Source organism: Heptranchias perlo, chromosome 13 (assembly GCF_035084215.1).
Source record: "Heptranchias perlo isolate sHepPer1 chromosome 13, sHepPer1.hap1, whole genome shotgun sequence".
Classification (NCBI taxonomy): Eukaryota; Metazoa; Chordata; class Chondrichthyes; order Hexanchiformes; family Hexanchidae; genus Heptranchias; species Heptranchias perlo.
This window is the reverse complement of record NC_090337.1, coordinates 57,727,680-57,750,396: the sequence shown is the minus strand read 5'-3', so window position 1 is coordinate 57,750,396 and position 22,717 is coordinate 57,727,680. Positions and strand designations below refer to the sequence as shown.

At 45.2% G+C, this 22,717-nt stretch overlaps 1 protein-coding gene across 1 annotated transcript in view; it reads right to left on the bottom strand.

Moving 5' to 3' along the window:
* The window catches only part of inpp5d (inositol polyphosphate-5-phosphatase D), a 177,977-nt gene extending 157,294 nt beyond the window's left edge, over window positions 1-20,683 (bottom strand). Inside the window, exons 1-2 of the mRNA XM_067995537.1 lie at window positions 20,451-20,683; window positions 5,603-5,666 (exon numbers count right to left, since the gene is read on the bottom strand). Of these exons, the coding sequence (XP_067851638.1) occupies window positions 5,603-5,666; window positions 20,451-20,584 (198 nt within the window). The 5' untranslated portion in view covers window positions 20,585-20,683. The remainder of the gene's footprint in view (window positions 1-5,602; window positions 5,667-20,450) is intronic.
* Between the last annotated feature and the right edge of the window lie 2,034 nt (window positions 20,684-22,717).

The following is a 22,717-nucleotide window of genomic DNA, read 5'->3' as shown; positions in this document are numbered from 1 at the left end:
TGAAGTTAGATTCAGATCAACAATCTGCTCCCTTATCAAGAAATTATTTACCGGGTATTGAAATCTTTCATTTTTCTTCCACTTATATTCACAATATCGTTTAAAGAAGCAGTGTCTTCATGACAAAGAAAGGTCGGCCAAATCTATTTTTGTCCTCAGTCTTCCTGCTGCAAATCCAATGGGAATGCTGCTAGAAAGCCCACAAACTCAGCAGGGATCTGCGTACGCCTGGGCCTGTGGCGATGTTTCTAGGATGCTTTTGTGGGGGAGTGGGTCCCCTGCCCACCCCGACGAAGACATCGATGTAAGGAGGAGTAGGGGTCCAGGGACAGGAGCTTCCTAAGACAGGAGTTCCCACTCGTAGGCCCTCAGTTGGGACCCACTGTAGCATCTGCACAATGCACCTGGTCTCTCCACGTGACTGAAAGAGTGGAAGTGAGGCCCACCTGAGAGTCCAGGCCGTAGTTGGAGCCTTGACTCCTGATGATAAGGTGGGGGGAGGGGGATCAGTAGTTTTTTTTAAGGCAGCCCCCTGATGGGGTCACTCAGGTTCTAACCTGCAGTTCTCTGGCGAGGAGAATGACCGTTCTCCTTCATCTTCCAAGTTTGCTGATGATGCCAAATTAGGGGCAGGACAATCCACAAGGCCGAATGCAAGAGGCTGTAGGAGGATATAGAGCGGTGAGCAGCGTGGGCAGATAGGTGGCAGGTGCAGTTCAATGCAGAGAGATGTGTAGTGTACATTTTGAGAAAAAACAGTAAAAGGAAGTGTGCACTAAATGGTCAGATGCTTAACAGAATGGCGGGACAGAGAGATCACGGGGAGCAAATACATAGATCTTTAAAGGTGGGAGTGCAGATTAAAAAAAGGCACAAGATGGCAAATGGGATTCTGGGTTTTAAACATGGGGCATTGACTATAAAAGCATGGAAGTGATGTTAAATTTGTACAAGACATTGGTTAAGCCCCAGTTAGCGTATTGTGTAAAGTTCTGGCTACCCGATTATAGGAAGGGTATTCGTGCCAGCAGAGATTCATTAAAATGATTCCAGGAATGAGAGGTTGTAGTCATGAAGAAAGGTTTGAAAAATTGGGGCATTTGCAGTGGAACAGAGAAGGCTAAATGAATCCAATTGAAGCCTTCAAAGTGAAAGAGGGAAGTTAGAAGGATTTTTTTCATACAATTGTTGGAACATAAAATGCTTGCACAAATGGACATTAGGCAGAGGCTGTAACATAATTGAAAAGGGAATTGGATACATTTTTAGAAAGGAAGAATATAAAAGGATATGGGGAAAGGGGAGGGAAAAGGGATTAGAGTAGACAACTCCTGTTCAAGACCCAACACAGGCACAATGGGCTGAATGGCCTTCTGTGTAAAATGGGCTGGAATAAATAAAACTGGGAGCTTGTTGGTGCCATAGATTCCCCTCTGGTGACTATTAAAAGGAACGGATAAAAACATTAGAGTTTATTTGATGCAGTCACACAGCCGGCTTCATAAATAGACACCACACGCTCGTAAAGCAGCAAAAGCTGATCACTCGAAGACAGCTTTGAATATGGGCCTCTTCTATACTGAGGTGGGGACCGAGCTGATCATAAATGAAACGGCAGCTATAACCAACATTACATCACTAGAATAGCAAAAACTGGGGGGATTTTCCCTCCTGTCTTGCCAGCACCTTCCCCCATCCCAGCATCCTCCCCCATCCCAGCATCCTCTCCCAACCCAGCACCCTCCCCATCCCAGTTCATGCCAGCACCCTCCCCCACCCCAGTTCATGCCAGCACCCTCCCCCATCCCAGTTCATGCCAGCACCCTCCCCCATCCCAGCTCATACCAGCACCCTCCCCATCCCAGCTCATACCAGCACCATCCCCCTTCCCAGCTCATATCAGCACCCCCCTCCATCCCAGTTCAAGCCAGCACCCTCCCCATCCCAGTTCATACCAACACCAGCCCCCATCCCAGCTCATGCTAGCACCCTCCCCATCCCAGTTCATACCAGTACCCTCCTCCATCCCAGCTCATGCCAGCACCCTCCCCATCCCAGTTCCAGCCAGCACCCTCCCTATCCCAGCTCATACCAGCACCCTCCCCCATCCCAGATCATATCAACACCCTCCCCCATCCCAGATCATATCAACACCCTCCCCCATCCCAGTTCCAGCCAGCACCCTCCCCATCCCAGTTCATACCAACACCAGCCCCCATCCCAGCTCATGCCAGCACCCTCCCCCATCCCAACTCACGCCAGCACCCTCCCCATCCCAGTTCATACCAGTACCCTCCCCATCCCAGTTCATACCAGTACCCTCCCCATCCCAGCTCATACCAACACCCTCCCCATCCCAGTTCATACCAACACCCTCCCCTATCCCAGCTCATACCAACACCCTCCCCTATCCCAGCTCATGCCAGCACCCTCCCCCATCCCAGCTCATGCCAGCATATTTCCTCCTCTTCCATCCCCGGTTCACCATTTCTTCCACTCCCACCCCCCATTTAATGCCCTCACCATCCCCCCCACCCCTCCCCATTCATGCTATGCTACTTGAGGGAGTGACTCACTAAAGAGAGAATATCTAAAGCAGTCCCGAAGTTTGTAGAACTCACTTTGGTGCTGGATATTTGTTCCTGTTTTTTTGCATTGTTCTGCCTGCCAAGTGAATGGAACTTTTTGATTCGTTAATTTTTATTCCATACAATCTTTGATTGATAACTTGGCTCATAGTAACTACTGGAGCCAATAACTTTATATCTTTTTAGAAGTGTTCAAATCGACCGGGTGAACTGACAATTTTTTGATCATCTTCCTCATGTTTAAAAGGGTTTGCTTTTTTCATCTGCGTCTCTATTTGATTTTTCTCTGCTTTATTTCTTTCCACTCTTGGGTCTTTCACTGGAAGCAGAGCTTTTAAAAACAACTGATTAAACTAAAAGGCCAATGATTTTATCTTAAGTTTTTTCCCCCCAAAAGAGTCAGAAAGAAGGCTGCCATTTTGTTTAGTAGCAGTGATCAGAGGCAGAAACTTAAAGGCGAACTGTACACTTTAGCAGGGCTATGAATAAATTGCACACTGAACTGTGCGTGGGCTTCAAGTAAAGATAACAAGGGCTTCCATCCAGCTGTTTCTTTTTCAGCTCTGACCTAACGCCATGACACACCAAACGTAGAAATTCACAACACTGATTACTCCCAGCTCTTCAGCCTGTATTATAGAAAAATCCCTCTCCTGCAACCAACTCTACTCTGATTCACAAACTGTCAAATGTTTTGCAATTTAACTGTAAATTATCATATAAAATCAAGTATTATACAAAATAAAGACTTGAAAATGAGTGCTGAATTATGCCTGCATGCCCTGATTCAATTATCCTTCTTCCTCCAGCCCTGCTTCATCTGAAGACTACACTTGCCCTTGATTTCCTGTGTGCAATGCCACAGGGGATTGACTGGTATATTATTAAAAATATTAGGTTGGGCAACTCTTCATGTCCACAAATGTTACTTCACGATTTTGCTCATGCTCTTCTGTCAACATTTACCATTGGCCATTTTCCATTCAAGATTTACCATAACATTTTCCATTCAATTCCGTCATGGCAACTGTCACATTGCAGTTGAAAGCTCTGAACACTGGGTGGCTCTGTGGAGCCAGTTTCTGAAATCTCTCCCAACTCCATCACCATCTTATACATCAAAAAACAGCATTTTCAATTTGCATGGGCAGATTTACTGGCATATAAAAATTGGCTCAGTGGTAGCACTCTCACCGCTGAGTCAGTAGGTGTGTGTTCAAGTTCTGCTCCAGAGATTTGTGCACAAAATCTAGGCTGACACTCCAGTGCAGTGCTGAGAGAGTGCTGCACTGTCGGAGGTGCTGTCTTTAGAATGACACGTTAAACCGAGGCCCCGTCTGCCCTCTTACGTGGACGCAAAAGATCCCAAGGCACTATTTTGAAGAAGAGCAGTGGAATTCTTTCCGGTGTCCTGGCCAATATTTATCCCTCAACTAACATCACTAAAACAGATTATCTGGTCATAATCATATTGCTGTTTGTGGGAGCTTGCTGTGCGCAAATTGGCTGCTGCGTTGCCTACATTACAACAGTGATTACATTTCAAAACTACTTAATTGGCTGTAAAGCGCTTTGGGACTTCCTGAGATTGTGAAAGGCACTATTTAAATGCAAGTCTTTTAAAAAAAAATTCTATGAATGGATGCTGCTGATGTAGATCCTCACCCGCCGGGAGTTCATATTGATAGATCGCCTGTGAGCAGCCCATAATTATCTATACAAACTTACTCTTGTATCTTTCTTCAGAATCAACAGTTGAATATCACCAGACAAAATTTGCAGTGATTATGTTGCAATTATTCTTCTGGTTTCCTTCTGTAGACTCGTGCTGATGTCTGGCTCCAAGGGGCCTAGCCGTGCCTGTGCCATGCATGTTGACAGGACAGCGAATGTCCTCGCTATCCTAACCTGACATACATACATGTACTTTCTAACAGGCATCACTAGATCGCAATCAGGACCAAGAAGATAAGTGGTCGGCCATTATCCTCCAGCTCTATCTCCATTTGGAGGATCTGGCAAACTGTTTCTATTTCCTGTGTTCTTGCATCAATGAGAAAAGATTGGATAGGCTGGGGTTGTTTTCCTTGGAACGAAGGAGCCTGAGGGGAGACTTAATTGAGGTATATAAAATTATGACGGGACTAGATAGAGTGGATAGGGAGAACCTATTTCCCTTAGCAGAGGGGTCAGTGACTAGGGGGCATAGATTTAAAGTAATTGGTAGAAGGATTAGAGAGGAGTTGAAGAGAATTTTTTCACCCAGATGGTGGTGGGGGTCTGGAACTCACTGCCTGAAAGGGTGGTAGAGGTAGAAACCTTCAACTCATTAAAAAACTTCTTGGATGAGCACTTGAAATGCTGTAACCTACAGCGCTACGGATCAAGTACTGGAAAGTGGGATTAAGCTGGATAGCTCCTTTTTCGGCTGGCACGGGTGCGATGGGCCGAATGGCCTCCTTCTGTGCCGTAACTTTCTATGATTCTACGATTGTATGTATGGATCCTGAAGTGAACAGTTAAAGCATAGAATAAGGTAAGTTCATTCAGCTCATGCAACAGGCTCCCTTCACAGGCTGTACAATCTCCACCGTCATAGTTTCCACCCAACCTCCTGAGGAACTCACACAACTTCAGAGAAACAACCAAAAGATGAGACTGATCATGCAAAGCCCGAGGACATCAACCCAACATCACAGCCCACAATTCAAACTCTTGGACGTCACACTCCATAGGTGACTCATCCCCAATCCTGGCAGGACAGGAAGAGCTGTGTTCTACAGGTTATATCATTATGTCCATCTTTATCATTACTAACATTCAATTCTGCTCTTAAATGCACATTTACTGACACAACATTGGTTGCTAACTCTGAGTCTCGGACAATATTTGGACTGATACTCGTCTCTCCTAAGGTCTTTCAAGTGATTCATAATTCTGTTCTTTGGGGTTGACAGGGTCACAAGTTTTGACCATAGCACAGTATTTTAAACATGATTAAAGTGATCACCCACCTGAACGGACAACAAATTGTCCTCATTTATAAAAATCCTGTAAGTGTAGACACAATGATCATACCTGGAAGATAAAAGGAACAAAAAGGAAAATTAGAAAATTAAATCTGGTTTAAGTGGATTCTTTTCAATGACTTTTGAACATCTTCTATTCTGCATCCCCCCCCCCCCCCACCAAAAAACAAGGTCCCAGCATCTCTCTGAATCAGTGGGTCCCTGTTCGATTTCTGAAACCAGCTTTTCTGTGTCCTCTGTGAGTGAGATTCCAGCACAGGCACAATAGCCTCCTTCTGTGCAGTATCATTCTATGAATTTGGTGTCACATAGTAGAAAGAATGAACTTACATTTATGTAGCACCTTTCATGACCTCAGGATGTCCCAAAGCGTTTCAATGAAGTACTTTTGAAGTGTAGTCACTATTTTAATGTAGCAGTCAATTTGTGCACAGCAAGGTCCCACAAACACTTTTTTTTTGATGATGTTGGTTGAGGGATAAATGATGGCAAGGACACTGAGAGAATATCCTACCCTTCTTCAAATAGTGCCATGGGAGCATTTATTTCCACCTGTGAGAGCCAATGGGTCTTCAGTTTAACAACTCAATTGAAAAACCACACCTCCACCATATAACACTCCCATAGTACTGCACTGAAGTGTCAGCCTAGGTTATGTTCTATAAGTCTCTGGAGCAGGGCTTGAACTCACAACCTTTTGGCTGAGAGGCAAGGGTGCTACCACCATGCCAAAGCTGACAATTAGAAACTGTACTCATCTTAAATGTGTAAGCCCAATCGGAACAGAAAGGAGATTCCCAAACTCATTATAGCCAACTGATAAATGAGACTTTCATCCCAACAGTCTGGACTGGATTTGAACTAAAGGCACAGAAGTTAAAGGACAGTGTCTGACCCACTGTACCATCCAGCGCTGGAGTGTGAAAGGACAGTGTCCGACCCACTGTACCAATCAGTCCCAGAGTGTGAAAGGACAGTGTCTGACCCACTGTACCACCCAGTCCCAGAGTGTGAAAGGACAGTGTCTGACCCACTGTACCACCCAGTCCCAGAGTGTGAAAGGACAGTGTCTGACCCACTGTACCACCCAGTCCCAGAGTGTGAAAGGACAGTGTCTGACCCACTGTACCACCCAGTCCCAGAGTGTGAGAGGACAGTGTCTGACCCACTGTACCAATCAGTCCCAGAGTGTGAAAGGACAGTGTCTGACCCACTGTACCACCCAGTCCCAGAGTGTGAAAGGACAGTGTCTGACCCACTGTACCACCCAGTCCCAGAGTGTGAGAGGACAGTGTCTGACCCACTGTACCACCCAGTCCCAGAGTGTGAAAGGACAGTGTCTGACCCACTGTACCACCCAGTCCCAGAGTGTGAGAGGACAGTGTCTGACCCACTGTACCACCCAGTCCCAGAGTGTGAAAGGACAGTGTCTGACCCACTGTACCACCCAGGAGCTTTACTCTTTAACGCACATGAACAATATTTGACCTGGGAGTGTTTGATGGGATAATGTAGAGGGAGCTTTACTCCATATCTAACCCATGCTGTACCTGACCTGGGATTGTTTGATGGGACAGTGTAGAGGGAGCTTTACTTTGTATCTAACCTATGCTGTACCTGACCTGGGACTGCTTTACAATGCACTGACCTCTGCTCATACACCATTTTCTTCACTGGGTTGCCAAACAGCAAGACTATTGTCAGAAGGAACTCCGTAGAAAGACAAACACAAATGGCCTTCGTCAGGTATTTCCCAAGGTTGCATCCCAACAGCAGGGTTAAAGAGCTGGCATGGTGGCAGTTAGTTTGGGCCTGACACTGGCCAGGCACCGGTGGAACTGTACTCCAGAACGAGCAACCTCTCTGAGAAAGAGCAGAGAAATGCGGCCAAAACACCCCAGACCCAGCCACAGGATGAATTTTAATAACCTGCTTTTCAGAATGAACAGCGTGGTCTCCCTTCAGTTTTATGGCAATATGCCTGCGGGCTCACAACCATTGGAAAAAATTTACAGTGAGATCTTCAATGTAGGTGTGAGGGACATTGCAATTAAAACATTGATAAAATTCAGTCCAAAACTGACAAGAAACATATCTTTATTTTTGGTTTGTGTTCACACTCCAATGACTAATGAGGAAGTGCCTGGGAATGACAGCTCACAGTTTACATTCTGAGTCACATATTGAGCGTTTTATGTAGAATTCTGCTGAGAAACCCAAAGCTTTTGTAGATGATTTTCTAAAGAATGTTAATCAAAATGATTAAAAGACTGGATGTATTTTTAATTTTAGGGATTTCGTATTCCCTCAAGCAAGTACAGAGATGGGGGAAAGTGATTCCTAGTATCAGGAATTTAGGTTCTGAGCAAAGATTTAGGAAGTTGTGTCTTGTTTACTTTGGAAAAGGCAACTAACAGGGTTTACATCTTTATCAACTTGCTATGAAGTCCCCAAATAAATGTCCCCAATTCAATGCTAACAGGAAAATTCAGACGGTATCAGAATGATTTGTATGGAATTTAGAAATGTTATACCACACGGACTGCAGCGGTTCAAGAAGGCGGCTCACCACCACCTTCTCGAGGGCAATTAGGGATGGGCAATAAATGCTGACCTTGCCAGCGACGCCCACATCCCGTGAACGAATAAAAAAAAATACTGCTGCTTTAGGTGAGGCTCTGCTGGGTTAAGCGGTGTTGTGGCCAAAGTGTAGAGGGAGCTTTACTCTGTATCTAACCCATGCTGTACCTGCCCTGGGAATATTTGATGGGACAGTGTAGAGGGAGCTTTACTCTGTATCTAACCCATGCTGTACCTGCCCTGGGAGTGTTTGATGGGACAGTGTAGAGGGAGCTTTACTCTGTATCTAACCCATGCTGTACCTGCCCTGGGAGTGTTTGATGGGACAGTGTAGAGGGAGCTTTACTCTGTATCTAACCCATGCTGTACCTGCCCTGGGAATATTTGATGGGACGGTGTTGAGAGACCTTTACTCTGTATCTAACCCTTACTGTACCTGACCTAGGAGTGTTTGATGAGGCAGTGTAGAGGGAGATTATTTTGTATCTAACTCATTCTGTACTTTAGCTGGATCAGCTCTAAAAAAAACCAATTAAAAATAAAGCCATATTCAGCTGAAACATATTAGGCACCAGGTCAGATCTGGTACATCTTTTTCTGCACTGCCAAATAATGGTCAGTTTCTTGTTTTATTGCAAAAACTGGTTTGAAACTGTCCCAACTCATTTCACATGCACCTCTTGGAGGAGCAGGCATTCCAGGCTGGACTCAAATTCAGCAGCCTGTGATCAAAGACCAGGGTCTCAGCCATTGTGGCCCTCAGTTTGCTTTGGTAGGTACAGGAAGCCTACCTGCATGTGGCATGAGTTTCACCAGAGCCTGTTATCATGATCGCCCGGGCGCACGCAGTGAATCAGTAATTCCCGTCACTTCTCTCACTGCAGAGGGAGACATAGGCTGGGAAACTTCTCAGAGCTGCTCCCGCTCTGTCGCCAGAAGTGTGGCAGAAACCCGGTCATTGGCTTATCCCAGCATTCGTGGTCATAGCAAATTATAACTTTTGAAAACCGCAGGGCTGGCTGTTGAAATAGAGGGCTTTCACTCCCACTATGAATGCTGGGTAATTCCATCTCCATGGCTACCCTTTGCCTCCCTCACTCGCTAGTGACAGAAAACACTGGCAAATCGCACAGCCAGATAGACAGTGATGGCACAAAAAGAGAGGGAGGAAAAGGGAGACAAAACAGGAAGATAAGAGAGCAAATTGTTAACACCACTTTCCCGTCCCCTGCAGCCCGTGTTTTGTACGCAGCTTGCCCCTTATAGCTAATGCTGCATTTCTGGCACCAGGCCTAAGGCATACAGCCTGCCATTGAAACCCAGGACTCAGCCTTTTTATTTTATTAATTCTGGGGATATGCGTATCGCTAGCAAGGCCAGCATTTATTGCCCACCCCTAGTTGCCCTTGAGAAGGTGATGGTGAGCCTTCTTCCTGAACCGCTACAGTCCATGTGGTGAAGGTACTTTCACAATTCTGTTAGGTAGGGAGTTTCAGGATTTAGACCAAGCACTGATGAAGAAACAGTGATATATGTCCAAGTCAGGATGGAGTGCCCCAAGGAAACGCCTCGGGCCTTTTTATTATGTTAAAGGTGCTATATAAATGCAAGTTGTGTGTGACTTGGAGGGGAACTTGGACAGAGACAGATACATAAATACACACAAAATTTATTTTTCTTCATTTTTAAAATTATAACTAATTAAAAAAATTATCAGAAAATCCAAACTGAGATTGCCATTTAGCCCATCAATCCCACTCCATCCAGAGTCCATGTCTGATTATTCTATTGGGGCCCCTCAATCCCTCCCCATCGACTCAATGTCTGATTATTCTATTGGGGCCCCTCAATCCCTCCCCATCGACTCAATGTCTGATTATTCTATTGGGGCCCCTCAATCCCTCCCCATCGACTCAATGTCTGATTATTCTATTGGGGCCCCTCAATCCCTCCCCATCAACTCAATGTCTGATTATTCTATTGGGGCCCCTCAATCCCTCCCCATTGACTCAATGTCTGATTATTCTATTGGGGCCCCTCAATCCCTCCCCATCGACTCAATGTCTGATTATTCTATTGGGGCCCCTCAATCCCTCCCCATCGACTCAATGTCTGATTATTCTATTGGGATCCATCAATCCCGCTCCATCCAGAGTCCACAACAGATTATTCTACGACGGGCTCCCTCCTCATCATCGGTTGATCTCCTACTTTAGGATCACAAATTGCTTTCCCAGACCTCCCTTGAAAAAGTCAAGCAGTTCTGTTAATATCTCTCTAAACCTTCAATGTCATTTCTCAACAGATTTATCCTTTTTAAAGGTGTCAATTGACCCGGATCAACATTCCCTGGGAGTCTGTCCTGTCGAAGAAAGTTTTTTCTAATCTCTAACCTTTTCTCAGAGCCTGTGAGTTTTGTACTTTTACCCAATAGTCCTGTGTTTATTGTCCAAGTTAAATAGCTGCTTAACTTCCACCTGATCTTGACCATTCATTAATTTTCTTTTCTTTTTTCTGCAAAAATAAGTTTAGTTGTTTGAGCCTTTCTTCTTAATTTAGTCCCCTAAGGCCTGGAATCATCCTGATCACTGTTCCCTGAACCCTTTCTAAAGCATCTAGATCTATTTCAAAGCTGGGTGACCAAAACTGCTCAACATTGATCTGTACAAGGTCAGTACAACCTCTTCTGACTTGTAGTGCTCTTCGATAAAGAAGGAAAGAACTTGCGCCTCTCACGACCTCAGGACATCTCAAAGTGCTTTACAGCCAATTAAGTATTTTTGAAGTGTAGTCACTGTTGTAATGTAGGAAATGAGACAGCCAGTTTGCACAGAGCAAACAGCAATGAGATAATGACCAGATAATCTGTTTTAGTGATGTTGGTTAGAGGAATAAATATTGGTCAGGACACAGGGAGAACTCTGTTGCTCTTCTTCAAATAGTGCCATGGGACCTTTTACATCCACCTAAGAGGGCAGATAGGACCTCAGTTTAACGTCTCATCTGAAGGACAGCACCACTGACAGTGCAGAATTCCCTCAGTACTACACTGTAGTGTCAGCCTAGATTATATACTCAAGACTCTGGAGTGGGACTTGAACCCACAACCCTCTAACTCAAAGGCACAAGCTCTATCAGCTGAGCCACGGCTAAACCTCAGAACCCCATTTGTCTTATTAATAACTGCCTTGCACTGACTGATGCTTTCAGGGTCTGATCAATGAACACTCCCTAATCATTTCCCTACCGATGGAAAGACACTTATATGAATCACAGTGGGATTAGGCTCCCCTAGTTCAATTACACTGGGTCTATTTAAAACACGACCCCTTCACATCATGCTGGTGGATTTCAGCTTTCACTTCTCAGGTGGATGTAAAAGATCCCATGCCACAGTGGCATTGTCTACTTCAAATAGGATTTAGTCACATTATACCCGACTGCCCTTTTTGTGATGATGAGGAGCCAGTGTTCTCTCTCCACGTACAGTACCAGAGACCATCCTTCCCCTATCACTACTTCGAGGTGGTTGTTATTAAATTGGTTTGTTCCCCCACCCCCCCTCACTCCTGTTTATTTTTGGTCACCCGATGCACAGGATGAGTTGATTCAAGGGTCTTCTGCTAGCTCTGCACCTGGACATGTAACCCTTGAGCACCAACATACCGTGCTTCCCAGCAAACCCCCCATCCTGAGTCTGTGAGCACAATCTGCTGTTTTGTTTTGACTTTCCTTCATTTTATCCTTCTAATTTAATTTGGAAGTTATAGTTACTTTTTGTGGGTGGGCTATGTCTCTCTGAAATTTTAATGGTGTCGTCCCTTTAAGGAGAAGCACCTGTTGTACCCTGGTGGGGTTGAGCTTTGCCTAATCCCGCAGCACCCACCAGTCTATCTGAAGTAGCACCTTCTCATGTAATACAAATGTAAAAGGACTGGGCAGCCTGGCCCTGAAAGGATTCAGTTTGGGATTGGATCCCTTCAGATTTTCTTTAACTCGTGTTCCAATTAATACATCTACCTCGTTACTGTCCGGAAAATTAATGGTTAGTGTATTTGTTGCTCATCTGCTGTTTGTTTTGAATGGAATCTGTTCGAATTTTCCAAAACAGCCTTTATCCTAAAGAATTCAAAATCACTGCAGTACTGGTGGTGTGCTGCACTGTCAGAAGTTCCACCTTTTAGTTAAGATATTAAACTGAGGCCCTGCCTGACCTCAGGTGGACGTAAAAGATCCCATGGCACTATTTCCGAAGAAGAGCAGGGGAGGTCTCCCCAAAATCCTGGCCAATATTTGTCCCTCAGCCAACATCACTAAAACAGATTGTGTGGTCCCTATTGTAGTTTGTGGGACTTTGCTGTGTTCAAATTGGCTGCCACGTTTCCCTACATTACAACAGTGACTACACTTCAAAAGTACTACATTGGCTATAAGGCACTTTGGGATGTCCAGAGGTCAGGAAAGGCACTAAATAAATGCAAGTTCTTTCTTTTTGTACATCAGACTATCTGTGAGCAACTCCATGGGAGATTGGCTTATGTAATATATATACATATATAAATATACACACACACTCATCAAACACTCCCAGGTTAGGTACAGCATGGTTGAGACTGCAGAGACAATATTTACAACAACATGCATTTATATGGCGCCATTAACGTAGTAAAATGTCCCAAGGTGCTTCACTGGAGCATAATCAAACAAAATTTGACACCGAGCCACATAAGGAGATATTAGGACAGTGGCCAAAAACTTGGCCAAAGAAGTAGGTTGTAAGGAGCGTGTTAAAGGAGGAGAGAGAGGTGGAGAGGTTTAGGGAGGGAATTCCAGAGCTTAGGGCCTAGGCAGTTGAAGGCACGGTTGCCAATGGTGCAGCAAATAAAATCGAGGATGCACAAGAGGCCAGAATTGGAGGAGTGCAGAGATCTCGGAGGGTTGTAGGGCTGGTGGAGGTTACAGAGATAGGGAGGCGCCAGGCCACGGAGGGATTTGAAAACAAGGATTAGAATTTTAAATTGAGGCGTTGTCGGACCAGGAGCCAATGTAGGTCAGCAAGTATAGGGGTGATGGGCGAACGGGACTTGGTGCGCATTAGGATTCAACAGACTTTCACATCAATATCAAGCTCCAAAAATAATATAGCAAGTACAAATATATATTATTAAATACAGAGCTTTCTCCACATCAAGCTGGTGTTACTGATAAGACACAAAGTTCAGAGTGGAGAATTTTCTGTACTAATTATGTTTAACAAGCTTAGGATCAAGGCAGAACTGAATCCAAGGACTAGCATGATCTCAGATACCACAAGCGGGGAGCTACAGCAGCTGAATCATATCATCTAAATCCTAAGGCCTAACTACATGTTACTTTCTGGTCAGTGAATAACACTCACTCAGTTGTCAGCAGTATACACACACCCAGGTAACAGCAGTCACTTTCTGTTGTACCATTTTGCAGCTTTTCATTGTAATAGCAGACTGTCTAAAAAAAAATAAACTGTAAAAACTGTAAACTAAAAAATATGGTTATTATGAAATTTCTTTCTTTCACTCCCTTTCATAGGCCCATTCCTGTCCTCTCCCAATAGAAGAGTTTCATTCCATCTCACAGACCTAGCCATGAGGAGTGGAATGGGATAGTTTCAGTCCCTCTCGCATGCTCATTCCTATGCTTACTAGGGTTCTCAACTCTGGACAAATCCAATATCAGTGTTGGTCTCCCACTAAATCCAATATCAGTGTTAGTCTCCCACTAAATCCAATATCAGTGTTAGTCTCCCACTAAATCCAATATCAGTGTTAGTCTCCCACTAAATCCAATATCAGTGTTAGTCTCCCCCTAAATCCAATATCAGTGTTAGTCTCCTCCTAAATCCAATATCAGTGTTAGTCTCCCACTAAATCCAATATCAGTGTTAGTCTCCCCCTAAATCCAATATCAGTGTTAGTCTCCCCCTAAATCCAATATCAGTGTTAGTCTCCTCCTAAATCCAATATCAGTGTTAGTCTCCCACTAAATCCAATATCAGTGTTAGTCTCCCACTAAATCCAATATCAGTGTTAGTCTCCTCCTAAATCCAATATCAGTGTTAGTCTCCCACTAAATCCAATATCAGTGTTAGTCTCCCACTAAATCCAATATCAGTGTTAGTCTCCCACTAAATCCAATATCAGTGTTAGTCTCCCACTAAATCCAATATCAGTGTTAGTCTCCCCCTAAATCCAATATCAGTGTTAGTCTCCCCCTAAATCCAATATCAGTGTTAGTCTCCCCCTAAATCCAATATCAGTGTTAGTCTCCCCCTAAATCCAATATCAGTGTTAGTCTCCCCCTAAATCCAATATCAGTGTTAGTCTCCCCCTAAATCCAATATCAGTGTTAGTCTCCCACTAAATCCAATATCAGTGTTAGTCTCCCACTAAATCCAATATCAGTGTTAGTCTCCCACTAAATCCAATATCAGTGTTAGTCTCCCCCTAAATCCAATATCAGTGTTAGTCTCCCCCTAAATCCAATATCAGTGTTAGTCTCCCACTAAATCCAATATCAGTGTTAGTCTCCCACTAAATCCAATATCAGTGTTAGTCTCCCACTAAATCCAATATCAGTGTTAGTCTCCCACTAAATCCAATATCAGTGTTAGTCTCCTCCTAAATCCAATATCAGTGTTAGTCTCCCACTAAATCCAATATCAGTGTTAGTCTCCCACTAAATCCAATATCAGTGTTAGTCTCCCACTAAATCCAATATCAGTGTTAGTCTCCTCCTAAATCCAATATCAGTGTTAGTCTCCTCCTAAATCCAATATCAGTGTTAGTCTCCTCCTAAATCCAATATCAGTGTTAGTCTCCCACTAAATCCAATATCAGTGTTAGTCTCCTCCTAAATCCAATATCAGTGTTAGTCTCCCACTAAATCCAATATCAGTGTTAGTCTCCCACTAAATCCAATATCAGTGTTAGTCTCCCACTAAATCCAATATCAGTGTTAGTCTCCTCCTAAATCCAATATCAGTGTTAGTCTCCCACTAAATCCAATATCAGTGTTAGTCTCCCACTAAATCCAATATCAGTGTTAGTCTCCCCCTAAATCCAATATCAGTGTTAGTCTCCTCCTAAATCCAATATCAGTGTTAGTCTCCTCCTAAATCCAATATCAGTGTTAGTCTCCCACTAAATCCAATATCAGTGTTAGTCTCCTCCTAAATCCAATATCAGTGTTAGTCTCCCCCTAAATCCAATATCAGTGTTAGTCTCCCACTAAATCCAATATCAGTGTTAGTCTCCTCCTAAATCCAATATCAGTGTTAGTCTCCCACTAAATCCAATATCAGTGTTAGTCTCCCCCTAAATCCAATATCAGTGTTAGTCTCCCACTAAATCCAATATCAGTGTTAGTCTCCCCCTAAATCCAATATCAGTGTTAGTCTCCCACTAAATCCAATATCAGTGTTAGTCTCCTCCTAAATCCAATATCAGTGTTAGTCTCCCACTAAATCCAATATCAGTGTTAGTCTCCCACTAAATCCAATATCAGTGTTAGTCTCCCACTAAATCCAATATCAGTGTTAGTCTCCCCCTAAATCCAATATCAGTGTTAGTCTCCCACTAAATCCAATATCAGTGTTAGTCTCCTCCTAAATCCAATATCAGTGTTAGTCTCCCCCTAAATCCAATATCAGTGTTAGTCTCCCCCTAAATCCAATATCAGTGTTAGTCTCCTCCTAAATCCAATATCAGTGTTAGTCTCCCACTAAATCCAATATCAGTGTTAGTCTCCTCCTAAATCCAATATCAGTGTTAGTCTCCCACTAAATCCAATATCAGTGTTAGTCTCCCACTAAATCCAATATCAGTGTTAGTCTCCCCCTAAATCCAATATCAGTGTTAGTCTCCCACTAAATCCAATATCAGTGTTAGTCTCCCCCTAAATCCAATATCAGTGTTAGTCTCCTCCTAAATCCAATATCAGTGTTAGTCTCCTCCTAAATCCAATATCAGTGTTAGTCTCCCACTAAATCCAATATCAGTGTTAGTCTCCCACTAAATCCAATATCAGTGTTAGTCTCCTCCTAAATCCAATATCAGTGTTAGTCTCCCCCTAAATCCAATATCAGTGTTCGTCTCCCACTAAATCCAATATCAGTGTTAGTCTCCTCCTAAATCCAATATCAGTGTTAGTCTCCCACTAAATCCAATATCAGTGTTAGTCTCCTCCTAAATCCAATATCAGTGTTAGTCTCCCACTAAATCTAATATCAGTGTTAGTCTCCCACTAAATCCAATATCAGTGTTAGTCTCCTCCTAAATCTAATATCAGTGTTAGTCTCCCACTAAATCCAATATCAGTGTTAGTCTCCCCCTAAATCTAATATCAGTGTTAGTCTCCCACTAAATCTAATATCAGTGTTAGTCTCCCACTAAATCCAATATCAGTGTTAGTCTCCCACTAAATCCAATATCAGTGTTAGTCTCCCACTAAATCCAATATCAGTGTTAGTCTCCCACTAAATCCAATATCAGTGTTAGTCTCCCCCTAAATCTAATATCAGTGTTAGTCTCCCACTAAATCCAATATCAGTGTTAGTCTCCCACTAAATCCAATATCAGTGTTAGTCTCCCCCTAAATCTAATATCAGTGTTAGTCTCCCACTAAATCCAATATCAGTGTTAGTCTCCCACTAAATCCAATATCAGTGTTAGTCTCCCACTAAATCCAATATCAGTGTTAGTCTCCTCCTAAATCCAATATCAGTGTTAGTCTCCCCCTAAATCTAATATCAGTGTTAGTCTCCCACTAAATCCAATATCAGTGTTAGTCTCCCACTAAATCCAATATCAGTGTTAGTCTCCCACTAAATCCAATATCAGTGTTAGTCTCCTCCTAAATCCAATATCAGTGTTAGTCTCCCCTTACAATCGAATATCAATGTTAGTCACACCTCACACACAATATCATTGTTACTCACAATCCACTTCACTTCCAACAATAGTGCAATGGGGGAAAAATGGAGCAACCTCAAGAAACTGATGGGGAATGATGTCCTCTTTATAAATATTGTTCCAACCCCCCATCACCCCTGGAGTAATTTAACCCACCCTTCAAATTCCATATAAACATAACTAGAAGTAGCTGTGTGAAAATCCAATTAGTTGATTGGACGGACACAAGCAATCTGCTTGAACTGCCAGAGCATTTTGAATCAAAATGCAGGATACCAAATGATGTGAGGCAGGCAATGAAAAGAGGAAGTGAGAGTTTGATCTGTAACTTTGTGAGCACCCAGCAGCTAAATATCAGTAAAGACCGACATTGAATAGGAAGTGCTGGGGATATTCGACATTTTCCAGCCTTTTGCGAACATTGAACTGTTTTCAAATCTATTTACTCAAGTCTCGACGGTTTCTCAGAAAAGGTCCCAACGGTCAAGGGTTGAATCCCACAGACATGTCCCTTGCCACGTAATTTATTTTTGCCTCTCTAAATCTACCCAAACAATTGTTTCACAAAATCAGCCCAATTTCTTCTCTGTACTGGCGAGGGTGTCAGATCTTTGTCCTACTTTGCCACGCGCCTGTGATTGCACACGTGATGAGTTCCTCATTTCTCTGCAGCTGTCAGCACAGGCTTGTATTCACTTGGGTATAGAAGATTGAGGGGTGATCTAATTGAGAAGTTTAAGACGATTAAAGGATTTGACAGAGTAGATAGAGAGAAACCGTTTCCTCTGGTGGGGGAGTCCAGAACAATGGGGCATAACCTTAAAATTAAAGCTAGGCCGTTCAGGGGTGATGTCAGGAAGCACTTCTTCACACAAAGGATCGTGGAAATCTGGAACTCTCTCCCCCGAAAATTTTAAAACTGAGATTGATAGATTTTTGCTAGGCAAAGGGTATTAAGGGATATGGAACCAAGGTGGGTAAATGGAGTTAAGATACAGATCAGCCATGATCTAATTGAATGGTGGAACAGGCGCGAGGGGCTGAATGGCCTACTTCTGTTCCTATGTTCCACTGAGGAGAGAGCAGGTTCTTCCCTATGAGAAGAAAGGAAGGAAAGGGAAATGAAAAAACAATGGATGAGTGACTGGCTCAAGTGCAAAATGTATGAAGGCCATTGAAGTTTACTAGAGTCACAACTATGATGTGACCCACAAACTTGAGTTTCAGATGGAAAAGAGTCACTCGTTCTGCAACCATGGAACCCACACATTACAGGAGAAGTAAGCTCTGCGAGAACCATGAATCACAGTTGAAACATTTTCGCAAAAATCAGCTTCATCTAATCACTCTACACAGGCCAAGCAGAAGAAGGAAGTCACCAGAATCTCAGTAACCAGTCAAGAAACCAAGACCCCCATCTCCTTAAAGGTGCACATTTGAGCCTATTGCTGTGGGTGTGTCAGAAAGGAAAGGGTTCATTCAGGAACAAACGATCAATTATTCACCACACAAAAAAAGTAAAAGGCTACATGGAATGTCAAAGCAAAATTGGTGGGAGGGGGGAGACCTGAATGGAAGAGTGATGATGGGCATACATCCTATGGGAGTGGGCAGAGGGGAAAACATGATGGGAGGGTCTTGTGGGGTTTATGGCCAGCCTGGATATGACCATTGATGGAGGTCAATCTCAAAAAATAATCACTGGCCATTTAATTAAATAATGGAATTAATAGCCCTCCCTACTCCATCGATCCACTCCCCCAAGGGGGATCTAGGAATCAAAGAATCATAGAAAGATTACAGCACGGAAGGAGGCCCATCGAGTCCACACTGGCTCTGTGCTAGTCCCACTCCCCCGCCCTATCCCTGTAGTTCTGCAAATTTTTTCCTTTCAAGTACTTATCCAGTTCCCTTTTGAAAGCCATGATTGAATCTGCCTCCACCACCCCCTCAGGCAGTGCATTCCAGATCCTAACCACTCACTGTGTGAAAAAGGTTTTTCCTCATATCACCTTTGGTTCTTTTGCCAATCACTTTAAATCTACGTCCTCTGGTTCTTGACCCTTCTGCCAATGGAAACAGTTTCTTTCTGTCTACTCTGTCTAGACCCTTCATGATTTTGAATACCTCTATCAAATCTCCTCACAACTGTCTCTGTTCCAAAGACAACAACTCCAGCTTCTTCAGTCCACCCACCTAACTAAAGTCCCTCATCCCTGGAATCATTCTAGTAAATCTGGAATCAATGGAATAAGTAAGCTATTAAACCCAGCTACAATTCAATGTTGATTAAGAAAGAAGGAGCTTGCATTTAGATAGCATTTTATCACATCTCACAGAGATATCTCAAATAGCTTTCCACCTGTGGAAACTGAGAAACGTCTATGCAACAATGACTGGACCAAATGGCAATGTACTACTGCTGCTGTAACAAAAACAGAATCAAAAGGGAGCAAGTGCCAATATTGGGGTGGGGGGCAGAGTTATTTTAAAGGGCTTGACTCAGTAATTCACTGAGGCGTAGCTGTGCAATAAGTAAGAGGTGCCATGCAGTTCATCCTTTCTCAAATCAAAAGGTTGAGTTGCTTATTACAGCACTGCACTTTAACGATGACCCTATTTGCCGGTTTCGGCTGCATTCTCAGCAGGGAAATCTGGGGATGGATCAATAACCACCCACCCTTAGGGGGAAATCTGGGGATGGATCAATAACCACCCACCCTTAGGGGTTATCAGAGCAATGGACCAATAATCACAAAGCCTTGGGCAGGGGGTATCAGGGCAATGGGATCGATATAGACCTCACTTACAAGAGCGCTCTTTCGTGTAGCAGCCGATAGACAGCGCCGGGTACAGTCCCCGCTTTAACCAAGTTTCATAGGAACCAACAGGTGAACGGAGGCGAGCCCAACGGCTGGGGGTTAGCACCTAAAACCCACCGTCACTGAGATCTGCACTATCTTTCAAAGCCCCTCCGCAGTGAGCCTCGAGTGTGTGCCCAGCCCTGCCCGGGGTGTGCCCAGCCCTGCCCGGGGTGTGCCCAGCCCTGCCCGGGGTGTGCCCAGCCCTGCCCGGGGTGTGCCCAGCCCTGCCCGGGGTGTGCCCAGCCCTGCCCGGTCTGTGCCCAGCCCTGCCCGGGGTGTGCCCAGCCCTGCCCGGGGTGTGCCCAGCCCTGCCCGGGGTGTGCCCAGCCCTGCCCGGTGTGTGCCCAGCCCTGCCCGGGGTGTGCCCAGCCCTGCCCGGGGTGTGCCCAGCCCTGCCCGGTCTGTGCCCATCACTCAAAGCCCTTGTGCCCGGTAACTTACAGCACGCAGAGGGCGAACGCTCCTTCGAATGACTCGCTGTGCCGGACCAGAAAGCTACCGTCCTGCGCCGCCTTGGCGAGCAGGTTCTCGGCCATGGGTCGGGAGATGTCTTCGTGATACCACGGATCGTTCATCTTCCTTCACTTTATTCCATCCGAACTCCGCTGCCTCTTTTAAAGAAAATACAAGCTTCACCGCGCCCTGAAACAGCCTTTCCTGCTCGCAAGGAAGCCAGACTGAGCTTCACTTCCTCAAAAGCACTGTCAGACATACAGAAGCAACACGTGTTTCAGTTTATTTCAAGTACAACGCGACCAGCCCATTCACCTCCAGTGTCACCAACACCCGACCAGCCCATTCACCTCCAGTGTCACCAACACCCGACCAGCCCATTCACCTCCAGTGTCACCAACACCCGACCAGCCCATTCACCTCCAGTGTCACCAACACCCGACCAGCCCATTCACCTCCAGTGTCACCAACACCCGACCAGCCCATTCACCTCCAGTGTCACCAACACCCGACCAGCCCATTCACCTCCAGTGTCACCAACACCCGACCAGCCCATTCACCTCCAGTGTCACCAACACCCGACCAGCCCATTCACCTCCAGTGTCACCAACACCCGACCAGCCCATTCACCTCCAGTGTCACCAACACCCGACCAGCCCATTCACCTCCAGTGTCACCAACACCCGACCAGCCCATTCACCTCCAGTGTCACCAACACCCGACCAGCCCATTCACCTCCAGTGTCACCAACACCCGACCAGCCCATTCACCTCCAGTGTCACCAACACCCGACCAGCCCATTCACCTCCAGTGTCACCAACACCCGACCAGCCCATTCACCTCCAGTGTCACCAACACCCGACCAGCCCATTCACCTCCAGTGTCACCGACACCCGACCAGCCCATTCACCTCCAGTGTCACCGACACCCGACCAGCTCATTCACCTCCAGTGTCACCGACACCCGACCAGCCCATTCACCTCCAGTGTCACCGACACCCGACCAGCCCATTCACCTCCAGTGTCACCGACACCCGACCAGCCCATTCACCTCCAGTGCCACCGACACCCGACCAGCCCATTCACCTCCAGTGTCACCGACACCCGACCAGCCCATTCACCTCCAGTGTCACCAACACCCGACCAGCCCATTCACCTCCAGTGTCACCAACACCCGACCAGCCCATTCACCTCCAGTGTCACCAACACCCGACCAGCCCATTCACCTCCAGTGTCACCAACACCCGACCAGCCCATTCACCTCCAGTGTCACCAACACCCGACCAGCCCATTCACCTCCAGTACCACCGACACCCGACCAGCCCATTCACCTCCAGTGTCACCAACACCCGACCAGCCCATTCACCTCCAGTGTCACCAACACCCGACCAGCCCATTCATCTCCAGTGTCACCAACACACGACCAGCCCATTCATCTCCAGTGTCACCAACACCCGACCAGCTCATTCACCTCCAGTGTCACCAACACCCGACCAGCCCATTCATCTCCAGTGTCACCAACACCCGACCAGCTCATTCACCTCCAGTGTCACCAACACCCGACCAGCCCATTCACCTCCAGTGTCACCAACACCCGACCAGCCCATTCACCTCCAGTCTATTTCTTTTAAAATTTGACCATTTAATCCTTATTTTTTTCGACCAAAAAGTATTACTTCACATTTCTCTGCATTAAATTTAATCTCTGAACAGGACTACTTGCATGTAGTCCTGTTCAGAGTTTAACCACACTCCCTTCTTTGTAATCTGCAGATTTTGCTATTGCGCCCCTATAACCAAGTCCAGATCACACACATATATGTATGGAGAACAGTAATGTCCCCCGCTGTCCAGAAAAAAATCCATTAACCTCTACTCTCTGTTCCCTGCCCTTCAACCAATTTCCTATCCTGCTGCCACATCCCCTTCAATACCATGTGCCAGAATTTTATCAACACGTCTCCTACACGGCACCTTATCAAACATGTTTTGAAAACCTGTATACATAACATCCACTGCATTTTTTTAATCAATATTATTTTGTCAAAGCCAAACCCATTCTCCTCCCCTCTGTATCACACACATTCCAACCAACAAATTCCACTCCTACACTCCTGATCTTTAGACACTTGATACGTAGAGGAGTGGATAGGTTGGAGGTCCCCCTCAAGGGTCGTTTCCTGGGCCTGGCCAAGATCGCTAGTCGTAGGTCCGGGATGGGTAGGAGCTGTGGAGGTCGCTTCAACTGCCCGCCTC